This window comes from Etheostoma spectabile, unplaced genomic scaffold (genome assembly GCF_008692095.1).
Source record: "Etheostoma spectabile isolate EspeVRDwgs_2016 unplaced genomic scaffold, UIUC_Espe_1.0 scaffold00570060, whole genome shotgun sequence".
NCBI classification, from domain to species: domain Eukaryota; kingdom Metazoa; phylum Chordata; class Actinopteri; order Perciformes; family Percidae; genus Etheostoma; species Etheostoma spectabile.
In genome coordinates this window covers 14797-40972 of record NW_022605505.1, presented here as the reverse complement: position 1 = coordinate 40972, position 26176 = coordinate 14797, and the positions used below count along the sequence as shown (strand labels likewise).

Here is a 26176-nt window from a genome sequence, read left to right as displayed (position 1 = left end):
ATATAAAGGACATAATAGTGACCAATAACAGTTGATTATATTTTAGATGTGACATATCATGAAGTGTTTTAGTCAAACAGTTCAAATGTTGATAATCAGAGATGAAATCAGATGAATGTTGTTGTGTTTGAGTCTCAGATCTGCTTCACAGTGCAGAGTGTGTGTGATGGTGAACAGACTGAACTTTGATTTCATTAGCTGGTCTTCAGTCAGTGTTTCTGTCCACAGGAGAGACTCTCAGTCCTGCAGAGGACACAGAGACACCGAGGAACCAGACCAGACCGTAAACCCAGGATAGAGAGGCTGAGTGAATGTGGTTTTGAAGGTGTGGAGGTGGATCAGTGAGTCAGAGGAGACTGTGTAGAAGGACAGAGAGCCAGCAGGAACGTCCACATACACTGCTACTCTGTTAGAGACAGAGCAGGAAGTGAGGACTGTTCTTCTCTTATTGTGCCAGACAGAGTAACCTTCATCAGAACAGAACAGACTCCAGGAATGATCATTACATCCAAACCAACAGTCTCTACTGTCTCCTTTCCATCTGATTCCTCTGTAACTCACTGATATATAAACCTCTCCTCTCCTCTTGACCTCCCAGTAACAGCGACCAGTCAGACCATCTCTACACAGCAGCTGAGGCCAGCGGTCATATCTGTCTGGATGATCAGGATATGACTGATCCTCCTCCACACCTGTCACCTTCCTGTTGTTGTCAGACAATTTGAGGTATCTGTTTACTGTGTTTGTGTCCAGTTCCAGTTCACAGACATCTGATGGAGAGAACAAGACACAATACAGCTGCAGGTTATCATCTGATCATTTATTAACAACTTTACTGACAATAACTGAAAGAAAACCCTTCAAACGTTGATTTCATATCCAGCTGTGAGTGATGTTTAACAATCCAGTTCTACCAACATGAAGAGTTCCTGAACATAAGAGTCAACATGTCAACAATGTCCAGCTTCTTGTCCTCGTGTTGACCCGATGAGGACAGCTGATGATCCAAATCTAGAAACATCAACTGAATAAAGTCTCACTAATAAAACTGTCCCATCTTCTTCTACTGCAACACAAAGCAGCTCTGAACCATATGCTTTCTAAAACTGCTATTAGCTGATGTTCAGTTATAGAAATACCAGTTTATGGATGAAAAATGAGGATTTATGGACTGTGAGTTTTTTTCAATGCTTATTTATTAAAAACATTGACATTACGCATTACATGTTTTTTATTTTTGAAATACCGATATAGCTCATAGTGAGTTAAGTAGTTCCACAGTGGAGGCACCGCGTTATTGGTTGTTGATTATTTCTTTATAGTTACCTATGCCTATAATAACAACATTCACTGGTAAAGGGAGATTTAGCCAATTCACCATAATAAGTAACCTCATCTCATATTATACTTCCAGCGCCAGGAAGGGGTTAAACTAGTGTAACACACAGCTGAGTTCTCTTAGAGCAAACTTAAAACACACTCACACTTCCTCAGACCAGGTCTCAGTCTCTGCGGTCCACCATGGTCCACCCTGCAGGAAGACACAAAGACACAATCCACTTCATACTCCAGGGCTGTGGATAATTGAAGGTTTAACCATCATATTGTGAAATGAGACGGAGTGAGACTACGTGGACTCTGCAGCTTGTTCAAGTCAAAGTCAGGGCAATCCTGCTAAAGCTGTCACGGTGTGGTTACACTTAAGCCGCCTACACATGATACGCAATTTGCTCTCTGAGCACCGCTAGGTAGGACGCAGAGCAAAGCACAGCGCAGGTAAAAGTCATTAAGGGTGGAAAGGAAGCTATTTCCAGTTGCTAGGTAATGACATGCCATTATCTCATTATCTCATTGGTTGGGCGTACTAAAGGTCAGCGACAACTAGGTAAAGATGAAATAATTTGAACTTTGAGCGCTTAGTAGTAGTATTAGTAGTACTGCTACTGCTTGCTTGTGTGGTGTGAGGTTCTTATATGGTTAGAAAATGTTTTCATTTAAGTGCTTTTGTCTCTATCTTAACCGTTTCTGTACTACATATGGTTATAACCTTCGTAGCACAGGAAACACCAGGTCTGAGTTTCTGTGTGGTGTGTGTGTGGTTAGGCTTAGACTGCATATTTTGGAACATACTGCAGGCTGTGCCCTTCAATGTATCCAACTCCTTATGTTAAGCGCACACATAAGACAACTGGGACACTCCCACGTCACTTGCTCCACTTTGCAATAAAGAGACTGCTCTGAGGGAAGATTTTCAAAGTGCTCAGACCGTGTCAGAGGTGACACGGAGGCGTCGCTTGCAGCAAGAAACATTTTAAATTAAATTGTCCTGTCTTCTGTTTATTACTGGAAAGAGAGATTTGGTAAACGAATCTGTGGGTAGTTATCAGAATAACCCAACAGGTATTGTCACCAAATTTCACTCGCTAAAAGAGTTGACTAGGAAAAATGAGTACTCAGCGGGAATAAATGTATCATAAAAGTGGTTAATTGAAGTTGATTAAATCTGATTTTTACTTCAGTATTTTTCATTTTCTCCTGCACCTGCCACAAGGTGGGATGTGCACACAATTATTGTTTCTTTTTAATTTGATACGCTAAAATGGTCTGAGGCATTGGTTAACTCTGGTGTGTTCCTGTGAGAGAAAGAAAAGAGTTTGAGTTGATTTTAAAGGCAACTGACCTTCGTAAAATGTAACTGTTTTTTTAATGCCAATTGAATCTCTACGGTGGTCTTGAAGTGCAAATCACAACAGCAAATAGGAAAACACTTCAACAAATCATTAAACACAACGACATTAACTTCTAAGGTAGGGCCTATCTAGCAGAGGACAGAGCCTCCTGATTGGACAGAAGAACTGTCTGTCTTTTAACAGGAAGGAGAGGTGAAAAACACAGAAAAGCGCCTATTTTGAAAACATGAGTATAATGATGTTGTGTTGTTCTATTTGCTGTTGTGACTTGCACTTCAGGGCCACTGTACTTTCCAGACCTCTGACTTTGAATAAATATTTGTATTTGTGTTATAAGATTGAGAACCCCTGTAATACACCTTCACTTAGATCCTCCATTTAACATTAACCAGAGTTTCTCAGTTAATGACAAAAAATAAAATAAAATAAAGTCTTGGTCTGTCAATACCTGAGAGTGTCCAGTCTGCAGTTTGGATCCTCCAGTAAAGCAGAAATCCGCTTCACTCCTGAGTTTCCTGGATGATTGTAGCTCAGGTCCAGCACTCTCAGATGGGAGGGGTTGGAGCTCAGAGCTGACACCAGAAAAGTACAGCCTTCCTCTGAGATCATACAGCCTGAGAAACTACACACATACACAACACACACACACACACACACACACACACACACACACACACACAGTTGGTCATGACAATTCAGGTCCGACTTGGGCCACCCCCCGGGAGCAATTCTTGGGCGGGGCTTTACACTGCAGCTGAACAACAAGAACTAATTTTGGGTAGCTATTTGAAAATTGTATTATTAATTAAAGAGAGAGAGCGAGAGAGAAATAAACCCTGTTAGTAATTGTTTTGCAGTTATTACATTCTAAAGCACAAATAAATTGATTGACCGTTCTGCTGTTGTTGAAGCTGACTGTCAAAACCCAGCACAATTAGTGAATCACTAATTTTAGGCTCAGAGCTGAATGCTAAATGTAGCCTATTTTGCATTGTGACATTATACCATTTCATATACTGTATTTTTATACAGCAGAAAGGCCTCAGAAGCTGAGTTTTTATTTGATTTGATTGTACATTACATGTACTTACTGTGAGAGAGACAAGGTATTGAAAGATATGTATTGTCATACTTTTGTTAAAAATAACAATTTCCACTAAAACAAGTTTAATAAAGAGCAGAACTCCAGATAACTGCTGTGGGCTTCTATGTCTCTGTCTGTGATGTGGACATGGCCATCCTGATTCGGTCTGGATTCCCCATATGCAGATGCAGATCCACATACACAACGTAGTGAGACTGTCACAAAGGGGACCGTCACATCCGCTTGAGCCTTCCTCAGCCGAGCTGCCGCCAGACAACTCTGACTGGCTTTAAGTCGTTGCAGAGAGTTTCACAAAATAACAAAGGGCAGGACAGCCAGCTGGCCTTCTTGTTCTTGGACTATTAAGTAATATTAGCTGGCTTGCTATGTCTTGTGTCATTTGCTCTGTTAGCAGAGTTGTTGACCCGCTAGATTTTGATTACAAGCAATGTAATCATAACAAATGCACGTGTAGAAGTATTAATATTTATGACAGCAGTGTAGAAGTAAATTACTGTGAAAGTTTAGGGACACAAATCTAAAAGAATTGGAATGTTACACAATGTTGCTTTAAATGTAAAGTTACTCAGGTCCTAACTGAACACCAACCTGAGAGTTTCCAGTCTGCAGTGTGGACTTTTCAGTCCAGGAGACATCAGCTCCAGTCCTGAATCCTGCAAGTCGTTGTTACTCAGGTCCAGCTCTCTCAGACTAGAGGACTGGGAGCTGAGAACTGAGGACAGAGCTTCACAGCTTCTCTCTGAAAGGTCACAGCCACTCAGTCTGAAAGGGATTCAATAAATAGTCAATCCAATAATTAACAGGAAGAAAATAACCGCTCAGAGGTGATACTTGTTATTTAACTGAACACCAACCTGAGAGTTTCCAGTCTGCAGTGTGGACTCTTCAGTCCAGGAGACATCAGCTCCACTCCTGAATCCTGCAGGTCGTTGTTACTCAGGTCCAGCTCTCTCAGACTAGAGGACTGGGAACTGACAATTGAGGGCAGAGCTTCACAGCTTCTCTCTGACAAAGTACAGCCACTCAACCTAAAAGAGATTTGATAGAAAGGTCATCCAATAATTAATATATGAAGAAATTAACAACGTAGAGCAGTGTTTCCTACAGAGACTATTTTGTGAAATGAGCCACACAATTAATACTACAGCCCGCTGTAGCTTCTCCCTGTCCGTCGGCAAATGCAGTGAAACATCCCGCCGAAATCAACGTACAGGTCGTGCTGGACTACATGGAAGATCCTTCCTATCACCACTCTGTCTTTGGCTGGTCCCATCTGGATCAGCGGGGACCGGCACAGCACTGAGGCGAAGCTGTGTTCCTGCCCAGATTATATGAATACAATGTTGTCAGTGTGTTATTGTTGGAGTCCTGATCCTACTCTTACCAAACAAGGGATTGCACCTGCTTTAGAAAGTTAACTAGCCTCATGTTTGTGGTAAAATGCAGTTGGGTTGTCGAGGTCAAAACACTATGTGGCATCTGCGAATCAAATAAACTTATTATAGATACTGTTATGTTATTTTTATACTCTTACACTGAATGTTTGCTGTTTTAAAACAGATGAGTATTGAAAAGTATTTTCTGTGACTGAAAAGGCACGTGTTGAGGATGAAGACCAGCCAGTCTGAAACAGAGCTGAACAGTCCGACCTGTGTAATTAGTTATGTTATTAATTTGTTTACAATATTTTCAGCCTTCAACCAGTGCTGCTCAAGGAGAAAAACAGGGTCAGGGAGAGAAAGAGATAGATTTGTTTGGCAGTGAAGAAAGAGTAGGAGAGGAGGACACCATCCAACATCGTGTCCTCCTCATTTATTAATACATCATTGTTATGAAAATAAGTATTCCCCTCACCCCCCGGTCAGACACCGTGCGCCAAATATTGCTTTGTAATATGTGGGAAACATTGTTGAGGTTCATTTCATAATTTTCAAATAGCTGAGCACCAACTTGAGAGTTTCCAGTCTGCAGTGTGTACTCTTCAATCCAGAGGACAGTTGCTTCACTCCTGAATCCTGCAGGTTGTTGTTACTCAGGTCCAGCTCTCTCAGACTAGAGGACTGGGAGCTGAGAACTGAAGACAGAGCTTCACAGCTTCTCTGTGAAAGCTCACAGCCACTCAGTCTGAAAGGGATTCAATAAAAAGTCAATCCAATAATTATCAGGAAGAAAATAACCACTCAAAGGGTGTTACTTTTTATTTAACTGAACACCAACCTGAGAGTTTCCAGTGTGCAGTGTGGACTCTTCAGTCCAGAGGACAGATGCTTCACTTCTGAATCCTGCAAGTCGTTGTTACTCAGGTCCAGCTCTCTCAGACTAGAAGACTGGGAGCTGAGAACTGAGGACAGAGCTTCCCAGCTTCTCTCTGACAGGTTACAGCCACTCAACCTGAAAAAAAAAAAAACAATGCATAAGAATACATTTTCAAGCAAACATAAACAATTCTAATTAAATAAAACCTCCGTTTAATCTGAAGAGTTGTGTGTGCACATACAGAGCTTTGTTGGAGGCTTTGACCACTGGCAGCAGCCTCAGAAGAGCCTCCTCTGAAGCAGAGTATTTCTTCAGGTCAAACACGTCCAGATCTTCTTCTGATGACAGTAAGATGAAGACCAGAGCTGACCACTGAGCAGGAGACAGTTTATCTGTGGACAGACGTCCTGAACTCAGGGACTGTTGGATCTGCTCCACTAGAGAACCATCATTCAGTTCATTCAGACAGTGGAACAGATTAATGCTTCTCTCTGCAGACAAATTCTCACTGATCTTTGTCTTAATGTACTCAACTGTTCCCCGATTGGTCTCTGAGCTACTTCCAGCAAAGGTCATCAGACCTTTTAGGTGTTTCTGATTGGTCTGCAGTGAAATACCCAGAAGGAAGCGGAGGAACAAGTCCAGGTGTCCATTTGGACTCTGTAAAGCTTTGTCCACAGCACTCTGATGGAGATTGTTTAATTTAGGTTTGACTCTGAAGACTTTAGGCATCAGAGAGGTTTTTTGTTCTTCTGCCAGCAGGTTGACTCCAGAGTTGGTGAAGGCCTGATAGACATGAAGAGCAGCCAGGAACTCCTGAACACTCAGATGGACAAAGCAGAACACCTTGTCCTGGTACAGTCCACTCTCCTCTTTAAAGATCTGTGTGAACACTCCTGAGTACACTGATGCTGCTCTGATATCGATGCCACACTCTGTCAGGTCTGATTCATAGAAGATCAGGTTGCCTTTCTGCAGCTGCTCAAAAGCCAGTTTTCCCAGAGACTTCATCATCTTCTTTGTCTTTTTATTCCAGTTTGAATCTGTCCCAGATCCTCCATCATACTTGATGTTCTTCAGTTTGGACTGAACCACCAGGAAGTGGATGTACATCTCAGTCAGGGTCTTGGGCAGTTCTCCTCCCTCTCTGGTCTCCAACACCATCTCCAGAACTGTAGCAGTGATCCAGCAGAAGACTGGGATGTGGCACATGATGTGGAGGCTTCGTGCTGTCTTGATGTGGGAGATGATTTTGCTGGCCTGCTTCTTGTCTCTGTATCTCTTACTGAAATAATCCTCCTTCTGTGGGTCAGTGAATCCTCTGACCTCTGTCACCATGTCAACATACTCAGCAGGGATCTGATTGGCTGCTGCAGGTCGTGTGGTTATCCAGAGGCCAGCAGAGGGAAGCAGATTCCCCCTGATGAGGTTTGTCAGCAGCACACCCACTGAGGTGGACTCTGTAACATCAGTCAGGATCTCAGTGTTGAGGAAGTCCAGAGGAAGTCGACACTCATCCAGACCGTCAAAGATGAAGACAACCTGGACTTCTTCAAACCTGCTGATTCCTGCTTCTTTGGTTTCACTAAAGAAGTGATCAACAAGTTCCACCAAGCTGCACTTTCTCTCTTTCAGCACATTCAGCTCTCTGAAGGTGAATGGGAATATGAACTGGATGTCCTGGTTGGCTTTGCCTTCAGCCCAGTCCAGAGTGAACTTCTGTGTTAAGACTGTTTTCCCGATGCCAGCCACTCCCTTTGTCATCACGGTTCTGATTGGTTCATCTCTTCCAGGTGGGGCTTTAAAGATGTCTTCACATCTGATTATGGTTTCTGGTCTGTCTGGTTTCTTGGATGCTGTTTCAATCTGTCTGACCTCATGTTCTTCATTGACCCCTGCAGCCCCTCCCTCCATGATGTAGATCTCTGTGAACATCTGATGCAGAACGGTTGGGTTTCCTGCTTTAGCAATCCCCTCAAACACACACTGGAACTTTATCTTCTGGTTAGTCTTGAGTTTACGCTGACAAACTTCAGAATGACTTCCTGAATGAACACACAACAAGAAAAATCAATAATACAAAGAACATATTTCAACATTAAAATAATAAGTATATATTTTAATACATTTTTTCAGACATTAGTAAATGTCCCATTTGTCCCAAATCCCGTTGAAACATAAGTCCTTTAACCCTTAATATATTCTTAAGGTGAAAATAGGCTGACTTTGTAATTGTCTTAATGTGGCTGTTAAAATTCAGGTCTGAGTCCATGACTACACCAAGATTTCTGGCTTTGTCTGTTGTTTTTAACATTGTTGTTTGAAGCTGAGCGCAGACTTTTAATTGTTCCTCTTTTGCTCCAAAAACAACCACCTCAGTTTTTCCTTCATCTAATTTCAGAAAGTTCTGGCACATCCAGCCGTTAATGTGTTTGATGCACTTAGTCAGTTTTTGTTTTGGACTATAGTCCCCTGGCAATAAGGTTATGTAAATGTGTGTGTCATCTACATAACTGTAGTGACTTATTTTTTGTTTTCCATAATCTGAGCCAGTGGAAGGATCTACATTAAACAGACGAGGCCCCAGAATAGAGCCTTGGGGAACTTCGCACGTCATATTTGTATGCTCAGATGTATAATTACCTATTGACCCAAAGTAGTCCCTATTCTTTAAGTAGGATTCAAACCAGTTTAGTACTGAGCCAGAAAGGCCAACCCAGTTTTCCAATCGTCTAGTAATATGTCATGGTCGACCGTGTCAAATGCAGCACTGAGATCAAGTAATAATAAGACTGAGATTTTGCCATTATCTGTGTTAAGGTGGATGTCATTAAAGACTTTGACGAGAGCCGTCTCAGTGCTGTGGTGTGGTCGGAAACCCGACTGAAAGGTATCAAAACTGTTGTTTAGTGACGTTGTTTTAGTGAAGAAATGGTTGAGTTGTCAATACACCGATACATTATATACATTATTATATCAGAGAATCTAAACATTTAAGGCTGTATCAGTTTTAAAAAAACAGCCTTGGGTGTGATGCAATGTGTGCAGTTACAGCATAGTTTTGGAACTATACAGTTGTCACGTTTTGCCTCCATCTCATCTTTCTATCATGATAAATGTGTTAAAATCCTCTTACTGCTCTGCAGACGGTCAGCCAGCTCCTCCTGCTTCATTCTCCTCAGGAAGTGCAGTGTGATCTTCAGAAATGCTTCTCTGCTCCTCCTCCTCTGCTCTTCATCCTCACCCTCCAAAACCTCCTCATCCTCCCTCTGACTCTCTAAGCATTCTGGGTAATCTGGACATAGAACCTTCTGAAACTTCTTCAGCTCGTTCTTTACAAAAGTGACGATGTTCTCCTCCAGCAGCTGGACCAGAATGATAAAGTCAACATTTAGTTTAAAGAACTCAACATGTGATTCATCTCTCAGTCTGAAGGCCTGCTGGTTTGAAAAGAGCAGCATGGAGACTATTGGAAAGACCGTGCCAGTGCGCCTGCGTCAGTATGAACATTTCCAGCCATCACCTCAAGATAGATGCGCAGCGATCCAGAGAGAGACAGCGGCTATGTGTGTGCAATGTGTGCGTCATTGCTGAGAAGTGAGTAATTTAGTGTAATCCCTTTATGTTTAGATGCCTTTGAGCATTATACGAGAGATATGTTTAAGTTTGACACGTAGTTTGGTTAGAAAATGTTTAGCGCAAGTCAACATAACCTCGCATTTACGGCAATTACTTTCACTTGTAAATCCTTATTTTCCATGATTAACGTTGCATCCACTTAAACTGTAACCTGGTTTATCTATGTTAACATTTAAATGTGACATTATTGTGCTTACTAGACCTGTTCCGCACGGTGTATGCTATGTGTAAAATGCGGCACATTTGTGAATCAATAAGTGGCCACACTCGTGGGAACATTCCAGAGCCCTTGCGGGCGGTCTAATGTTAATTCAGTTGGCCACTAGGTGGCATTGTTGTATTGCATTTCACTAGTAAATACTGTTGTGCCATTAGACATAGTCACCATAGTTGAGAAATGTCAGTTTAGCCTGTATTTTTTATTTTATTCCCTCTCCCACACACCCCTGACCCCCCGCACATCAGCAGCTGAAACTCCGTTCAGTGCATGGGAAAGGGAGCTCATAGATGCTTTCACTTGTTGATTAAACTGATTTTCTCAACAGCAGATGTTTCAGGGTGGTCAATAAGGCTTGTGCTGTGAGTAATATAATGCCTTATTTGTAAGAAACGATATAAATCCTGTTTGGAGAGCTTGTGAATGTTTGCAAGTTGTTCAAATGACATTAGCTATGATCTACAAATAGGTCGCTAAGGGATTTTATGTTCTTGTTAGACCATTGCTGAAAACCAGGGTCCGAGGAACCTGGGGAAAAGCAGGATTATTTATTATTGGGGTAAGAATGGATGTGAGATTTGATCTTCTCTCAAGTCGTCAGGTAATCCGCCATGCTTTAGAGTATTAATTGTTACTGGATTTACACAGAGGGTTTTGATTCCTCTAAAATTATTAAAAAACAACAAGTCGCTTAGTCTGCAGTGTGATAGTGCTGTCTCAATGTCCATCCAAATTGAGGTTTTACCCTTGACCCATTCTTGTACCAATCTCAAATGGGCACAAAGCAGGTAAATTTTAATATTAGGTAGATCTAGGCCGCCCCTTTAATTTGGTAGTTGCAACACAGCCATGTTAAGCCTGGGTCTGCGCTTGCTCCAAATGAAAGCGCTGAGCCAACCATCTATATCCTTCAACACCCGCTTAGAAAACAACACAGGAATCATTTGGATAGGATACAATAACCTAGGCAGGACATTCATTTTGATCAGAGCGATACGCCCCAAGAAGGAAATGGGAAGAGACATCCATCGCTCTAGGTCCTGTTTCATTTTACAAAATAGTGGGGGAAAGTTGGCTTTATATAATTGATCAAAGGATGGGGTGATGAAGATTCCTAGGTACACTAACCCATTGGGAGACCATTTAAAAGGAAAGGGAGGTGTAGTAAGTGGTATCATTGAGAGGGTGCCTAGTGGCATCGCCTCAGATTTAGTTAGGTTAATCGGTAACACTTTATAATAACTACATGCTATAAAGCATTAGTTAAGCATTAGTAAATTAGGAATTTATCATTTATAAAGCATTATTCATACATTAATACCCATTAGTAAGTCATTTATAAGCACAGTTATAAATGTTTTAACTTCACATTATTAAGCATTAGTTAAGCATTAGTAAATTAGGAATTCATCATTTATAAAGCATTATTTATACATTAATACCCATTAGTAAGTCATTTATAAGCACAGTTATAATGTTTTATTCTTTATTATCTACACACTATTAACATGTTGTATTCTTTATTAATAAGCTCATCTATAATGTGCTTAATAATTGTATTTTCATACTTTATATATGATCATGTCACTATTTATAAATGAAGTATTATTTTAATGACAAACCCTTTATGTATGAGTTGTTAATGGTTCATAAGATAATTTGGAAAGTGTAAGAATTATTATATAAGTGCCTGTTTTTTATACTCTCCTGAGGAAGAATTTAAACAATCTCAGCATAACTTGTAAATGTACTAGTGGCAAAACTCAAAGGATGCTGCTAAGACAACCTGAAAGATGCCCCAGCTAATGTTACTGGTGGCAGGGAAAAGCCTCACCGTTACAGGCCTGGTACTGTTTCTCTGAACTCCTCATCAAAACTCCGACCTGCGCTTCCAGAGATCTGCTGTGACGGGACTAGCAAATGGTTGCTTGGATGTTCTGTTGAAGGACCCCCCCCCCCCTAGTGCTTTGATCAACCACTAACTTGAAATGACATGTAATTATTAGAAATGGTCTAATGCAGTGCACGTGTTCATAGATGTTTTATAACACTTATTAATACTGCAATTCATGATAATTCAGGTAGTTACAAAGCATTTACTAACTGTTAGTAAGGACTTAGTGAGAGCTCATCTAAAGTGAGGACTATCTATGCCTCATTAAGCATTTACAAATGAAATCTAAAGGCAATAGATATTCTCTAGACATTTGTTAATAAAGTATTTCATGATTAATTCAGGTAGTTACAAAGCATTAACTACCATTTAGTAAGGACTTAGTGAGAGCTCATCTAAAGTGAGGACTATCTATGCCTCATTAAGCATTTACAAATGATATTGTAACACAAATCAGTTATTTTCTGAACAGAAAAAGGAAAAAGACAACATAAAGTGATATACAACATATCAATTATTTATTACAAAACATGTCAGCCATTCGTTAATAAAAAAAGACAAAACACGGCTGCATAAACTGTAGAACTGTTCATAAAATGCACCATGTACAAATATATAATAAAATAAATTGAATACATTTCTTTCAAGTATAAACACCCATGGCTGAATACAAATTTACCAGTAGAGGTGCCAAATAAAATCTTCATAAAATAATAATATAAAATCTTTCAATGTCAAAATGTAACTAAAACAACTTTAGAATAGATCTCCTACCCCAGCATCAGAGCTCACTTTTTTTTTAGGGGCAGAAGCTTTCCAGAAGCCTTATAGGCTGTGATTGTGTCCTCTATTCCTTGGTCCTCCTGAATAGCAGTGGCACACTGTGTGGCAAACACGCTGAGTTTCTTCACATTATTGTGGTTTTTAAGGATTTCCTTGTACTTGCCAGGCGCAGCAATGAACAGCTCTGCGATTGGAGCATTGACCACCACCGTGTTCCTGTCTACTCCAACATGCTTGAAAGCAGCAGACATGGTCCCTCCTTTACTGAACTTTCTAAGAATTCTTTTGTACCGGTCCACCACCTGGTCTGGAGTTTGGGCTGCAATTATAACAACATAAAATTAGTGTTCCACAATATTGTTTTTTTTTTTTTACTCGCACACTCTTTGACACACACACACACACACACACACACACACACACACACACACACACACACACACACACACACACACACACACACACACACACACACACACACACACACACACGGCTTGCGAGTCACACTAACATTCAGTTTTAATCTACAATACAAAACGTGACACTGAATGGTTGCAATTAAGAGACCTACATGTTGGTTAGGTTTATTCCACCTCAAATCAACAAATGCCTTCTGCTTGCATCTCAGGTGTTCTTGAAATTTGTCCACATAAAGTCTGACCATCCAAAGTGGGACCAAGTTTAGGAATGCTATTAATATACTGTAGATAAATTAATGCTTGCTTACAATTCAGCAACCTCAACACTAGATACCACTAAATCCTACACACTGCACTTTGAAAGGGTTGCATAAGTGGAAATGTATTTGTTTAATTTGTTCAGTTTGTCAGACAAGTTCAGTGGGCTCGTGAAATATGATTAAAAAAATTCAAACATTAAAAACACTAAATGGGGACACAATCCTCTTTACAGGAAACAGGAAACTACCTATAAAAGGTTATTATCTGATGCCTCTAGCATGAAAATCTTTGAGAATATAAATCACAAACTTCGCCTGTGCATGTGCTTAAAAGGGCACGGGAAAAAAAAAAAATCTGCTTTGAGGTGGAATTACCTTTTACCAGGTTCCATGAATCCAGAACGCACTGTGTTTATGGTAAAATAGTTAGTTAGCACCAATAAAAATCACACATTTAATGTTGTGTTGGAGGAACCAACCTAGAGGAGCAATTGTACAGCAGAGCTAAGCAGGAACCAATGGAAACGTGGAAAGGGGTCAAAGTAGCTTTTTTTACCTCTCTGCCGTGTCTTTGGTTTGATTTTCTTTGACTTCTTCCTATATTTTTTCCCTTTTCCCTTCTTCTTTCTCTTTTTTATCTTGTCCTCCTCTGATGAGGACGAGGAGGAATCAGACATATCAGAGGAAGATTCCACTGGGCTGTCACCAGAAGAATCTGAAGACAAGTTTATTTCCTTGATGGAACCTTTGTCATCCTTTTTGAGAGCTGTTAAAACAGATACAAATACAAACATAAGGCTCACAATACATGGCACCATGGGAAAGAAATGTTCATATACCCTACTAGAAACCAAAACTAGACTTGCATAAGACTGAACTGTACTACAATTTCACCACATACTGTTTGTTGGGAGACTTACCTGATGCCAACTGGTCTTTGAGATAGTCTCTCTCCTTAGTCAGCTCAGCAATCTTCTCCTTTTGCCACTCTACCCTCAGCTTAAACATCTCCAACTCATTGGATTTTTGCTTAAGTCCCAGCTGTGCGGTAGGTGCCATGGCAGAACCTGAAATAAAATAATGTTTCATTAATGAATGAATCTAAAACATTATTTTAATCTTATTTGCTATTCAAAATGTATTAATTAAATGTATTAATGTATATTGTCTGCTATGTAGCAGAAGGGAGTTCAAAACTCACCTTCACTCCTAACTTGTTATATTTTGACAGTAACCCTACCTACAAACACCCACACTACACGTTGTTGGCAAAGAATAGATACAGTAAAGAACATATTTTTACTGGCCCGTTTCCATAACACTTTTACTTAAATAAAGATATACCCATTGTTTCATTAAACAAACAAATAAGTTTTTTTATTTTCTAGGCAAAAAGAGAGGGAGGAATTTGTCACATATGATGATTGACGTTTAATGTTACAGCGGCGGGGCGGGTTGGGTTGCAGAGTGGTGGGGAAGAGGATTATGGTAGTAATCTTTTCTCAGTACCATTGACAAAATTGCCCTACACCATTGCTCTAAAAGCTGCTCCATGTATCATCAGCTTTAGCACCCGGGGCTGAGTCAGCTATACTCGGAGGCTGTGTTCGGTCTTATTCGGGCGGCGTTCACTGAGAGGCTATAGAGCGCGGTTTTGTTGACTGTTTGCCCGGCTCCGCTCCCATTCCCTGCTGGTCCACCCCGCCCCGGTCTGAAAACCTCTAGTGACAGTGCTTGAATAAAAGTGTAACAAAAAAATACTCACCACTAATGACAGGTATCTCCTCCAATGTGTTCATGCCCTCGGTTTTCTTTTTGCCCCGGGTCCGCATCCCTTTTTTATTTTTTTCGACGTTGTCCATGCTTCGGCTGTCTAACTTTGGCGGTCGTTTTCTTGATCGCACGTTGATGACGTATGAACGCGGGCCCACTGAGGGAACTTTGCAGAGCGGCAAATTGCAGAGCAGACTATTGGATTGCAAACCACTACCATTTAAAAGCAAATCTTTTGCAAAAAATGACTAGGTTCACAAAGCTAAAAAAGCTTATTAATGATGACCCGAAAAGAAACACACTGAAGCTTATAAAGTGGCTTCAAAAGAAGAAACTCCTAAAAACTAAAGTGAAATGCAGAATATGTCATCATGGCATGAAACTGAAGAAAAGGGCAAACAGTGGAGATCAGTATGCTTGGTAAGTAACCTATATTTACAACACTATGTATTAATGTGTGTGATAGTGGGCAGTGGCAGGGATGGGCGAAAATCTAATAGGCATACATCAAAATTATTTTGATACAAGATACAAAATACTAAAGTTGTAAAAGTAGCCTATCAAAATAAAATACAAAATACAGCAACCAAGACATGTATCAAAATAAACTACAGTATCATGTATTTTTTTTAAATACAATAATACTGAGCATGATACATATAATGATGTATAAATGATCAGAAATACTGCCCATACCTAGGTGGTGGGGCATATCATTTCTGTTTTACTAGCTTTGTGTAGATACTTTTGTAGTAATAATCATTTCATTGTTTCGGACACCTGTCATAAGGAATATGGGTATAAAAATCATGGTAATTAGCCTACAACAAAGCTTTCACTTTGCAAAGGTTATCATATCAGAATATGTCCGGCACATGGATGATTACAAAAAATCATTACTAGACTTGGACTAGCTCCTAGTCTAGGCCATGGACATCTTTCTAATAAAATCGTATTTAATATTACTGTTCTTTTAAATAGGACCTGTCGACATGTTGGAACGGAAAAACAAATCTCTGTCAGGCACAAGTCAATCTTCAGTCGTTCAAAGATCTCCTTCAGTAACTGGATGCAATTCATGTACAGGTAGGCAAGTAATAACAATGATAACAAACACATACCACAGTCTCACTACATTGCCAAGTAAAGCACTGAATGTTTTGTTCATGATTTCAGATATACATAAACATTACTCTTTTAAATTTGCCTATGGAGATTTTGTCAGGGTCTACGATTACGACAGATTGACATGATGGATGACAGCATTGCGGCCAGTTCAGCAACTCTCAGTAAAATGGCTAAAAACTAAGGGAGGTCTGTGTCACGGCGGTTGAAAGGATGAGGAGGCGTACAGGCCAGAAGATTGGTGGAAGAAGAGAGTTTGTTGTGATTGATGAGAGCCATTTTCGGCACAAAAGAAAGGTGTCTTATAATAGTTAATAAATAATTGTGAAATATAGTCAACTGTGTTTTTCTTAATATAATAATGTATGTGTTTGTCTGTGTTTGTTGTTTTGTATCTTCATCAGTACGGGAGAGGACGAATGGTTGGTGGATGGAAGAGAAAGAAGTGGGTTTTTGGGATGTTAGGTGTCAAGCATCATCAAGGACGAACATCAAGAAAGCCTGTTCTACGTCTTGTGGAGAGAAGATCTCGAGGACATCTAGTCCCCTTAATCGCCCATCATGTGAGGCGTGGATCATCAATAATCAGTGATGAGTGGCGTGCCTATCGCATACTCCCTGCACTAGGGTACAACCATCACACAGTCAACCACAGCAGGTGGTATGTAGATCCCCATACTGGTGCCCATACCCAACATATTGAGAGGGCCTGGAGATCCTACAAGGAGCAGATCTGGAGGCTTAGGGGAAATCGCACAGATAGTTTGCTTTCTGACCATCTTGCAATAATTGAGTGGAATGAATGGCTTGCAAAGAAACACCATAATGGTGCATTTGGCAGACTGATTCATGACATTTCCAGAAAGTACAAGTAGTCCCATTCAAACTGTATAAGATAAGATGTACAGAACAAATGTTATATTATCCAGCCAGGGTCTCCTGAAAGAGAATCAATGTTTTTATTATGAATAAATGGCTGAGAGACAATAAATGGCAATAAATCCTTTATATGTTCATCAATTTGTGTTGTGTCTATTTACTTTTTCTGTTGAAAAACTGAGAGAACTGATTTTTCAATCTCATTAGTCAATGATTTGTATGGTGTAGATAGTCTTTAAAAATAGTTAACCACTAACAACTGAATTAATCATAAATTTAATATCAATAAATGTTTGTAACATTGTCTTAACACTCAAAATGTCTAAACCATTTGTATAAATGCATGCAAAAATGTACATCTAAATAGTTTATTAATCATTTCCTTACACTTTATAAATGATCTTTCGAACCATAAAGAACTACTTTATATATGGTATGTCTTTGAAATATTTCCTTTATAAAAAGTGAACACACAATTTTTAAAGTCATCATTAAGCCCATTATAAAGGAGCTTATTAATATAGAATTCAACATGTATAACTATGCTTATAAATGATTTACTAATGTGTATTAAGAACAAGAACAATGTTTATGAATGACAAATCAAGAATTTACTAATGCTTAAATAATGTTTAATAATGTGAAGATAAAACATTTATAACTGTGCTTATAAATGACTTACTAATGGGTATTAATGTATGAATAATGCTTTATAAATAATGAATTCCTAATTTACTAATGCTTAACTAATGCTTAATAATGTGAAGTTAAAACATTTATAACTGTGCTTGTAAATGACTTACTAATGAGTATTAATGTGTGAATAATGCTTTATAAATGATAAATTCCTAATTTACTAATGCTTAACTAATGCTTTATAGCATGTAGTTATTATAAAGTGTTACCGGTTAATCTTATAACCTGAAAAACGACTAAATCGGTCAATTAAATCGAGAAGACTTGGTACGGATGTTTCAGGGTCAGTTAGAAGGATTAGAACATCGTCCGCATATAAGGTTATTTTGTGACACAGCTGTCCAATCTCCAAACCACGTATTGTAGGTGTCGTCCTAATGGCCTCTGCAAGCGGCTCTATAGCCAAAACAAATAAGAGAGGCGATAAAGGGCAGCCCTGCATCACCCCCCTGTGAGTATTAAAGTATTCAGACTTGAGTCCATTAGTTAAAACTGCTGCCTGTGGTTCAGTATATATAATCCTAATCCATTTTATAAAATTTTCCCCCAACCCAAATTTGTCCAGTGTATACAGTAGGAAAGACCATTCAATTCGGTCGAAAGCCTTCTCTGCATCTAGAGAAAGCACCAGACCATTAACAGATTCCTGCTTGAAAGCTATGATAGCATTCAACAAACGTCTTACATTAGAAGCTGAGTTCCGCCCCTTTACAAAACCTGTCTGGTCTTCTTTTACCAATGCCGGCAAGAATTTTTCCAACCAAGTGGCCAGGATCTTAGACAGTAGCTTCCTATCTACATTTAGAAGAGCTATGGGCCTATAGGATCCACATAAGTCAGAACGCTTCCCCTTTTTCAAGATTAAAGATATATTGACCTCCTTCAATGTCTGTGGGAATACTCCTGAAGTAAAGGAGTGGTTGAACATGTCAAGAAGAGGATCTGTTAGAATATCTTGAAAATGTTTGTAAAATTCAGAACAGAATCCGTCAGAGCCTGGTGATTTCCCATTTTGTAACGCTTTGATAGCTTTAATCACTTCAGTTTTAGTTATGGGGCTATTGAGGGCAGTTCTATACTCCTCTGACAGATGTGGTAAGTCAATTTGAGCAAAGAAATTGTCCATGAGCTGCCCTTGCTCCTGTTCTTGATCAGAAGAGTAGAGGTTTTCATAGAAATTCTTAAAACAGATATTTATTAATTTATTTTTGTATACCTTGTGGCCATCTTTGTCTGTAATCGCAGCAATAATTTGGGATTCTGCACGTTTTTTCACATAATATGCAAGGCATTGGTTTGACACTTATGTGGGGGAGAAAAAAATGTGTATCGTTTACCCGAGGGGTGGATGCATCTCCAAGCGTCTATAAGGCCAAGCTCCTCACACAGAGCGTGGAGCGCCTTGGCCTGAGGAGAGGGGGGTACGTTACTATTCGGAAATTTGTCAATGAGTGGATTAAATATCAAATTAATATCACCGGCAACGATAACAGTGGAACTAGAGAGAAATGGAGCTAGGTCCAGAAACATTTTGGTTAGAAAATTAACTGGGGGGGCAGGTGGAAAGTACACATTCATCATTACAATACTCTGACCTTGCAAAGTTCCCTTGATTATCACATAGCGACCACTCGGGTCCTTAACGCATTCAGACACTATAAGAGGTAGATTCTTCCTTATCAATACTGCTACACCCCTGCTCCTTGATGTGAAAGATGAGAAGAACACTCGGCCAAATGGCCCTTGTTGTAACTTTAAATGCTCTATATCATCGAGATGCGTCTCTTGTAACATAGCAACATCTATATCATCTTTCCTTATGCATGTAATTATTTTTCTCCGCTTAATAGGGCTGTGGACACCCCGTACATTCCAGGTGCAGACCCGTAACTTATTCATCATTAATATTATTGATGATCCAGACAAAATCTATTAAAACATGTGAACCACCATACACTGAGTAAGAGCTGAGTAAATGAACAAAGAGAAAGAAAGAAAAGTGATACAAATAGCTGTACAACAACACATTTAACAAACAACAGTTTGGCAACAACCCTACTAAACTTGTAGGGAAAACTCTCCCCCCGCCTGCCGCCGGGAGCCGGCAGGTGCAACAAGCGCTCACCGCGCTCATAGACGTAAACACACTAAAGTCCGCTAAGCACACAGCAGAGCAGAATCGAGCATTACTGTTCACCTAGTTATTATACGTAGCAGAAGAGAGGTCCACTGATACTCACACCATTTCATAAGGCACTGTCCGGATGCGGTGCTGGGAAAAATAGATTCGCTGTTTTCAGGTGTTTAGGGCAGCAATTCCACGTAAGTCGCGGCTGCCTCCGGTGTGTCAAATCTCTTCACTGCGCCGTTGACAGACAGCTTCAGAATATCGGGATAAAGAAGGGCATAGTCCACATTTTTCCTCCTGAGGGAGACCTTCACCTCGTCAAAAGCCTTGCGTTTCTTGGCCACCGCCACCGAATAATCATTGAAAAAGGAAACTTTAATCCGGCCTCGGTGCTAGGGAACGGTGAGCGCGGATGACCTTAATCTTCCCGGATTTTGTTGGCAGGTTGAGATGGGAGGGGAGCCACGTCTCCATGAAAGTGACCAGGTCTTTGCCCTCCGTGCCCTCGGGTAGTCCGACCAATCGGAGATTACATCTGCGGCTGCGGTTCTCCAGGTCGTCAATATGATCTGCCATATCGGATGTTTGTTTCTCAAGTTTTGCCACTTTAGCCTGCAGCGTGTCAATCGTGTCTTCCACGCTTGAGATCTGTGTCTCAGCATCCCCGACGCGCGTCGCCAGGGCCTGCATCTGAGATGTTTGTTCGCGTATAGCGGCGAGCACAGTGTTGACTTTGGCGTCTATTAACTTTGTGATGTTATCCGTTATCTTGCTCAAAGCCATAAGGATAGTTGGGTCGACGTCATTCTCATATTCTGCGACTTCAGCAGCGGCATTTGTTTCGTTAGTATTTTCGGGTTCTACAGCAGTAGGCCCCGCAGCGTCGCTGGGTTGGTCCTCCGAAACAGTATTTCTTTTAGATTTGACACGAGGCATTTTCAAAAAGTAGTCAGCCAGGCTCATTATAGAGCTACTCCCGCTCACATATATTACGTTTTTACCAGGTGAACACGTGTTTTAGACGGATATTTCAGCTGAATCCACAGGTGCCGAGCAAACGTGGTGCTCACACTACGACGCCATCTTGTCCGCCCCAGTTTAGCCTGTATTAATGTAAATGATGCCACTAATTTGATGGTGACAAATTAATGTTCATGTTATTTCTTGTTTATTCTTGTTTATTTCAGACCACACACACACACTCTAACACACATGCATGAAGACAGAGATATTCCTGATCGCCTAATCATAGATAGCTCTATGCACAGATAGCCATTATCTGACAACTGTGTACTCTACTGTGCTGTGCTGTGTAAATCCTTCACCTAAAGTAAAGTTCTGGTCTGGATTGAACTGCATCGACTCCTTTGTGTTCTGACCGACACCCCAGTGAGACACCCATCTTACATTCATCATTCCTAATGCAGTCCTAACATATTCACCAACCCATCACCTATTTAACAGAGACTATTGGGATCTGAATGGTAGTTTATTATTTAATCTGTAGATAATAATGAAAATATTCTTATAAATATATATATATATATACATATATAAATATTCTACAATATGTACACACCATAAATATGGAGTCCAGGTTTGTTTGCTGCTGCAGGTCAGACTGACCACCGAGGCCCTCTGAGCTCTTCTGGTGAACTCTGTAGAGAAAACATCAAGTTTAAGAAAATTTAATGATCTGTACACAGTCCTGATGATGACAGCTGTGGCTCTCATACATGGATGCGGTCGTTGGCTAAATCTCCAAATGCATCGAGGACATCGTCTCCAGGACTACTGTACGGACATTCACGAATCAGGAGAAGAACCTTTTATTAACAGGGACAGCAACAACAGCTTCTCAGAGTTTTTAAAAACGTGCACTTGAATACAGCATTATTTGGAGGATTTGTTTGGAGCCAATATGTTTTTCCTCCGTTATTTGTTTCCATATCTCAGTCACAGGGAAGGCAACATGTTCCCACAGTTCTGTTGTTTCTCCGTCATCTCCAACTCTGATGAGTAAATGTTACCCAGAGTCCTTTGCTGCATGCTACCAACCGGTAAGCTAAACTGAGTCTCTTGTTTTTTTCTTTGGTCGTGTATGTAGGCGGGGACACAGTTTTACACACAGTTTTATAAATGAGACCCCAGGACTGTATGACTTAGTGATGGGTTGTTTTGGTTCTTTTGTAGTGTTATTTTTGCTACTGTTACAATTACTTCTAAAAAAGGTTCTGATCTGGTTTATTGGCATTTCTTTAAACAAATGACAATAATCTGTCTGGTGGTTCTGGTCTTGTTATCACTGGGCATCAGATCAAAGACGTGCACTTGAATACACCATTAGTTGGTGGGGCGGCTGTGGCTCAGTGGTAGAGCAGTTGCCTGCCAATTGGAAGGTTGGTGGTTCAATACCTGGCCCTGTAGTCCCATGTCGAAGTGACTGAACCCCGAGTTGCCCCCGATGCTGTGCATCGGAGTGTGAATGTGTGTGAGTGTGTATCTGATGAGCAGGTGGCACCATGTACAGCAGCCTCGGCCACAGTGTATGAATGTGTGTGAATGGTGAATGTATCCTGTATGATGTAAAAGCGCTTTGAGTAGTCGTTAAACTAGAAAAGATATATAAATACAGCACATTTACATCACATGTTGTGGCATTGCCAAACTTGGACCACGAAGCTCTGAGAGAGTCAGGTAATAAAGTTTTAAATTCTTACCTTTCATCGACAGCTTTTCCATCTTTAAAGTTATAAGGACAACCCATAGACTGGTCACTCTTCATGGATACACAGCTGGGTCCAGGTCCTGGTTCAGGTCTTTTCTGCAGACTGATGAAAAGTAGTTGAAGTTGAAGTTAATACTTTTAACTAGTTACATTAATGAATTTGCCCTGTTTTATTATTATAACAACAATGATCTATAAGTCTTATTTTGAGAGTTGAGCGTCAGGATGAATATTATAAATGGATCTGTCTCAGAGTAGACCATGTTATGAACATGTAACTTCTCTTAGTGCTGCACTCTGAAGCAGAAGCTCACGTCACTTTGACTCAACATGAGTCTGATGACTTTAGACTCAAGTTCACAAAATCAAAACCTCAACAACAATGACTTGTGATTTCACTTGGACTTGATATCCTCCCACAGACCAAAGATTAACTATGATCGTATATGTATATTTTTTGCAATGAAACATCTCATGTTCCTGAAAACAGACTTTCAGTCGTGGTAAGAAAGGTGTTTGGCAGTTCAGAGCTGGCTGGTGGTCCTGGTCCTGGTATCACTGGGCACCAGATCCAAACCACATTATGTGGCATCGCCAAACCCGACTATGAAGCTCTGAGAGAGTTAGATAATAACAAAGTTCACTTTTAAATTATTACCTTCTATCAACAGCTTGTCCATCTTTAATGTCAATAGGACGATCCATAGACCGGTCACTCTTCATGGACACACAGCTGGGTCCAGGTCCAGGTTTCTGCTGCTGCATCCTGATACAAACAAAGACCGTGGATGAGTTACTATTCACCAAAATGTAATCTGATGAAAGATGGCGTCTCATCTCAGTAGATAACCAGTGGTTGTCTCTTTGTTGCATATTCCAGTAAGAAGTTCTTATTAACTAGATATTGAGAGTAAATCCTGATGGAGGAGTGATGTGAGTGCTGAGCTCTAACATGGAGAAGAGTCCATCATCATCTCACCTCTGAGCTTTGGTCTGGCTGTCATGGTCCCCCCACAGAGTGGTTTTAGAGGGAAGGGGTCCCTCCTCTCTGTCCTCACACTGACTCATAGCAGAGTCCAAACCTGCTGGGAGACATCACCTCTGTTACTGTCGGCGTATAAAAGGGGAAAACTCCAATGTGCTGTTTACTACCATGTTGTGCTGTTTTATTACATTATAAACCAGATTATCTTTCTATAATATAACTATATGAATACAAACTAAGTAAGTAAACATTATCATGTTAACATGATAAGGTGTATTTATTGGTGTATTATTGTAGATGGTAAAATATTTTTGTGTTTATTTTGTGTTTATTTTGGACTCTTTTCTGCATTTCTTTACTTCCATTTTAAGTATTTGTGCTACAACAATGGATGACCTTTGTTCTCTGCGGAGCAATAAAGTTTTATGTAATCTCATAAAAAAGATTTTATTGCACAATGTTGAACTCATTGGACCTCTTCACCTTCTAAAAACTCCTTCAGTTAACTTCTCTGATTTTTAAGATTATTTTTTGGGCATTTTAGTTCAAAGTTCAACAGAGATGGAAACAAGTAGATTTTTCAGATATTTTTATTTTACTATTTTTATTTTTTTGACGACTTTTTGCTTTTACTCCTTACAATTAAACACGAATATCGGTACTTTCTACTCCTTACATTTTACTCTGCTCGTTACTTTAGTTTTGTACTAAAAGTCGCTAGTAGTTTTGATGTTTGTTCTTCACCTGTTACCTAGGTTACACCTGGCTGTTGATTCAAAATGGCGATTGTTGAACGTCCTCGCTCACGATTGTATTTTAGGTGTATTATTTACATGGTACAGTTACACTGCATTAATATAATGGACTTAATAACGGTTCATTGTTATTATTTACTAGCATGTATGATTCCTATGTATTGTGTGTGGTAACCTTTACAACGTTAATGCTGACCGGTAACATCTTCACAGCAGAACGTGTACTAACGCAGTACTTTGATAGCGTGTACTGGTACTTTTACTGAAGTACAGATTAAACATCAGAGACTTCAGATTCTTTCATGAGTTGTGTTTTAAATATGAATAATAAGAGAGTGTCAGTAATATTAAATGAGTCATTAACTGTCCTAACGCTAACAGATCCCCTTCAGTCCTGTCTCACTCTGTCTCAGAGCTGCATTTCATTTCTCAAATATTTAATTTAAATCACCTCCATAACTGTTACCATGGTTACCTCCTATTGTTGGAAAGCTGGTGATCCTAAACACGGTGGCTAACAGCTAACTGGAAGGGTTAACACTAACCCACCGCTAACCCTGACCCCCCTAACCCTAACACCCTAATATTTACACCCCTAACCCAAACTCATTTTAACCCATTTTCCAGTTTGATGAAACTAACAGATCAGAAATCATCTGAAAAGTTTTACTCACCAACAGTTTAACCTGGAGGAAACATCTGGGTCACAACACAGGACGGAGTGGAGGACCAGAGGAAGACTTTGACCTTTAATGTCCCTTATCAAGACACCTGATCACCAGCTACAGGACACACCTACACACACACCTACAGACACACACACCTACACACACAGATCCAAAGTGCAACATTATGATTAATTAGAGGAAGGTTGAACATTAACACTCTTCATCACAGGCAGATAAGTTGGACACATGAAGATGGTTGACAGAGACGTAGTATTCATCCTCATTCCTTTAAGACAGAGACGTAGTATTCATCCTCGGCCCTTTAAGACAGAGACGTAGTATTCATCCTCAGTCCTTTAAGACAGAGACGTAGTATTCATCCTCGGCCCTTTAGTAAGTAAGTAAGTAAGTACACTTTATTTATAACGCACCTTTCACAGACAAGAAGGTCACAAAGAACTTTACAGTAAAAACAAATAAAACAGCAACACATAAAACACTGAGCCATGTTGTTAGTTAAAAGCTCGTCTATAAAGACGTGTCTTCAGGTGTTTTTTAAAAGTTTCTACAGAATCCAAAGCTCTCAAAGCTAAAGGAGAGAGGTCCAGAGCCTTGGATCCACCACAGAAAAGACTTGATCACCTCTGGTTTTAAAACGTGTTCCGGGGACAGGTAGAAGGTCTGAAGACCTCAGAGAGAGACCAGGAGTGTGGGGGGGGGGGGGTAATAGATCCTGGATGTAAGCGGGAGCTCGACCATGCAAGGCTCTATAAGTAGTGATTAAAATTTAAAATGCTCTCTAAAACCTATCGGTAGCCAATGAAGAGCCTTAAGCCCCGGAGTGATGTGGATCTCCTGCTGGTCTCAGACTAAAGTCCTGCTGCTGGTTCTGTACAACTTGCAGTTTGTCCATAGATGATTTGTTTAAACAAGTGTACAGGACATTGCAATAATCCAAACGTGAAGAAATAGAAGCAGAGACCAACCCTGGCAGCAAGAACTCAGGGTCCACCTGCCCTGCAGCTCAGGACCAGATCAGACCCGGACTCACTCCTCTTATTTTAACAGCCCGACCTTAAAGAGTTCTTCAGGTTCTGCAGAATGACAAACTACGTTTCTGGAAAAAAGACACAAAAGAAAAACTACTAAAATATTGTACTCAAGTAAAAGTACCAA

The 26176-nt window shown here is 40.2% G+C and overlaps 2 protein-coding genes across 3 annotated transcripts; both read right to left on the bottom strand.

The window, feature by feature from the left end:
* Window positions 1-23674, bottom strand: LOC116685577 (NACHT, LRR and PYD domains-containing protein 12). Of its 2 annotated transcripts, XM_032510583.1 has the most exons (13): window positions 23572-23674; window positions 23251-23358; window positions 22585-22695; window positions 21444-21522; window positions 9188-9416; window positions 6293-8096; window positions 6013-6186; window positions 5746-5919; window positions 4650-4823; window positions 4384-4557; window positions 3139-3312; window positions 1485-1531; window positions 1-770 (listed from the first exon to the last, which is right to left on the bottom strand). In XM_032510583.1, the coding sequence occupies exons 1-13, from the start codon at window positions 23658-23660 to the stop codon at window positions 238-240; spliced, it is 3870 nt and encodes a 1289-aa protein (XP_032366474.1). In that variant the 5' UTR covers window positions 23661-23674; the 3' UTR covers window positions 1-237. The 2 variants fall into 2 exon arrangements, with proteins under 2 accessions (XP_032366474.1, XP_032366472.1); XM_032510581.1 differs by lacking the exons at window positions 4650-4823; window positions 5746-5919; window positions 22585-22695; window positions 23251-23358; window positions 23572-23674 and having other exon boundaries at window positions 223-770; window positions 21444-21513.
* Window positions 11987-15475, bottom strand: LOC116685579 (coiled-coil domain-containing protein 106). Its single transcript, XM_032510584.1, has 4 exons — window positions 15029-15475; window positions 14184-14330; window positions 13820-14029; window positions 11987-12903 (listed from the first exon to the last, which is right to left on the bottom strand). The coding sequence occupies exons 1-4, from the start codon at window positions 15123-15125 to the stop codon at window positions 12590-12592; spliced, it is 768 nt and encodes a 255-aa protein (XP_032366475.1). The 5' UTR covers window positions 15126-15475; the 3' UTR covers window positions 11987-12589.
* Window positions 23675-26176: the final 2502 nt, after the last annotated feature.